General features: G+C 39.6%; 1 protein-coding gene across 1 annotated transcript in view; it reads left to right on the top strand.

The window, feature by feature from the left end:
* Positions 1 to 2,841, top strand: part of LOC107575001 (serine/threonine-protein kinase N2-like) — a 14,828-nt gene that overhangs the window by 6,013 nt on the left and 5,974 nt on the right. The window contains exons 2-4 of the mRNA XM_016261417.1: positions 583 to 658; positions 996 to 1,125; positions 1,210 to 1,291. Coding sequence (XP_016116903.1) covers positions 583 to 658; positions 996 to 1,125; positions 1,210 to 1,291 — 288 coding nt within the window. The remainder of the gene's footprint in view (positions 1 to 582; positions 659 to 995; positions 1,126 to 1,209; positions 1,292 to 2,841) is intronic.

Below are 2,841 nucleotides of genomic sequence, written 5' to 3'. Positions count from 1 at the left end.
TTTGTTTACAGGAGCAAAGTTTCCTAACTTTAGCAAAGGAAAATCAGTCTCCTCTTAGCTTATATCGAAATCCTCCATCATATTTCTTTACAAATCTTTGTTTTGTACTACTAATTCATGAACGGTGTTTTGTTTTGCTCTCTCCGCTGCGCTCTCTCTCTCTCCGGAAGCTAGAGATTACCGTTTATAAAGTTTTAAATATGGATATTTTCCTTACAATAACACATTGATTCGCTACAGAAGGCCTTTATTCACCCCCCGGAGCCATGTGGAATACTTTTTATTATGGATGGATGTGCTTTATTTGACATATTTTGGACTATTGAAAAATAACACCCATTCACTGCCTTTAAAAAGCTTTGAAGAGCCAGGACATTTTTTAATACAACTCTGATTGGACTCGTCTCAAAGAAGTAAGTCATACACAGTACACACCTAGGTTGGCTTGAGGGTGAGTAAATTATGGGGTTAATTTTCATTTTTGGGTGAACCCTATCCCTTTTAGCTCATGCTGGCCTCATGCTTTGGTAGACAGTCTGTACCTAATAAAACACGGTTTGTATTCACACTTGTGTGTCACAGGCGATGTTCTTCAACCCTGTGATAGAGCGAGGTCCACGTCTACAGCGGCAGAGGAAGGTGTTTTCCAAACAGCAGGGTAAATCACTGATTCAAACCTGTTAGCAATGCATGCTGGGAAAAACACTGCGTACAAAGGCTGAATCCCATGCTGAATGCACTGGAAGCAGTAAAGGATACACTTTGAAATTTAGTATGAAGTTTGATATGGATGTATATGCTAAAAAACCTAGATATTCATACATTATGTAAAATGTACTTGAAAATGATAAAAACTGCCTTTTTGTAATAATACGCCTGAATTAATCATTTTAATCATTTTAGTTATTATTATTTTAATTATTTTAGTCTCAAAATAGCATAAGTATAATATGAAATAGTATTGTGAAGGAGTTACTGTATGTTCGTTTGCTCAGGTAAAGCCTTCCTGCGCGCTAAACAGATGAACGTGGACATGGCGACGTGGGTTCGTCTGCTGAAGAATGTCATTCCCATGAGCTCCTCCACACACAGCTACACACAACACACCAACACACACCACAGCAGGTACTGTAACACACCGCAAACACTCATCTGATCACCTGACATTCATCCTGACCGACATCATGAACTTCAAACTTTCCTCAGCAGCGAGATTTCCATCCAGAAGATTCAGCTGGACGGCGACTCTCCTCCATCTGTGACGAGAAAAAACACACAGACGTCAAGCACGGTAAACCTCAGAGACTTCACTGACTGAAAATGGTTGTCTGTCCTGTTTTAGCTGGCTACGTACGGCTCTGTTGACTCACGGTTATATATATGGGTCTTTGATGGAAGTGAAGCGAATATTTGAGCAGCTCTTCCCAAATACTGTGAAATTGTACCCATGAACTTATTCTTCTATTCTGCTTAGTTTATCTTGCATGGTTTGTCGAAGCTTCTGCTTGGTCTTAAAGGGATAGTTCACCCAAAAATGTAAATTACCCCATGATTTACTCACCCTCAAGCCATCCTAGGTGTATATGACATTCTTCTTTCAGACAAATACAATCTGAGTTATATTAAAAATATAACTGCGGCAGGTGACGGAGTCGTAGCGTAAAGTCCGCTGAGAATATACTAGTCTCGCTTTGTTTACAGGAGCAAAGGAAGCAGTTTCCTTACTTTAGCAAAGGAAAACCAGTCTTCTCTTGGCTTACAGTATATCGAAATCCTCCAACATTTTTCATTTCAAATCTTTGTTTTGTACTTCTTATTCATGACCGGCGTTTTGTTTTGCTGATTCGTCACTTCTCACCGGATCTTACGCTATGCTTACATCATCCGCCGGAATGAACGCGTGTACGACAGTTTGCAGAAGCTAGAGATTACGGTTAATAATGTTTTAAATATGGATATGTTTCTTACAAAAACGCATCGATTTGCTACAGGAGGCCTTTATTCACCCTCCGAAGCCGTGTGGGATACTTTTTATGTTGGATGGATGCGCTTTATTGGACTTCTTTTAGACCAAGAATGTCATATACACCTAGAATGGCTTGAGAGTGAGTAAATCATGGGGTAATTTTCATTTTTGTGTGAACTATCCCTTTAATGTTTTATGCATCGTTTCACTCAGCTAACTACAGATTTGTGTTCTCTATTTACACAACCAAGTAAACCCGAAAATCTAAAAATGTACAAAAAACTCAAACGGACAAACAAAGGTTTTTACACAAGATTAGAACTCAGGCAGTTGGGTTTAAAGGGGTCATATGATGTGATTTCAAGTTTTCCTTTCTCTTTGGAGTGTTACAAGCTGATTGTGCATAGATAAGATCCCTGAAGTTGCAAAGACTAAAGTCTCAAAACCAAAGAGATATTCTTTATCAAAGTTAAGACTCTGCCACGCCCCCCTAAAACGGCTCGTTCTAACACGCCCCCACGTATCTACCTCACTATGTGGAAATATTTGCATAATGCCACCCAAATGTGCACGCAAAGAAAGAAGGCGTGGTTTCAGTAACCGCAGTTAGTGTTGAAGCAGCATGTCAGGGAGACGCTGTGTGTTTCTAGGCGAAAGCAAAAGCACTTTATTTGGCCTTCCGGAAGTAGATGCATTTAGGAATCTTTAAGATTACTTACAACAGAACAGCAATGCATTTTATGGACGACCGTTTCGTGAACCTAGGAGAGGAGGTAATTCTGACTTTGCTATGACAATCTGGCGCTTCTGAATCAGCTACTGTTTTGTTATTAGTTTAAATATTTGCTATTGACTGTTCAAATGCGGAGTTTTGC

The sequence above is a fragment of the Sinocyclocheilus grahami genome, unplaced genomic scaffold (assembly GCF_001515645.1).
Source record: "Sinocyclocheilus grahami isolate Dianchi unplaced genomic scaffold, SAMN03320097.WGS_v1.1 scaffold2431.1, whole genome shotgun sequence".
Lineage (NCBI taxonomy): Eukaryota > Metazoa > Chordata > Actinopteri > Cypriniformes > Cyprinidae > Sinocyclocheilus > Sinocyclocheilus grahami.
The sequence above is the reverse complement of the archived record's forward strand: the minus strand, read 5'-3'. Positions and strand labels throughout refer to the sequence as shown.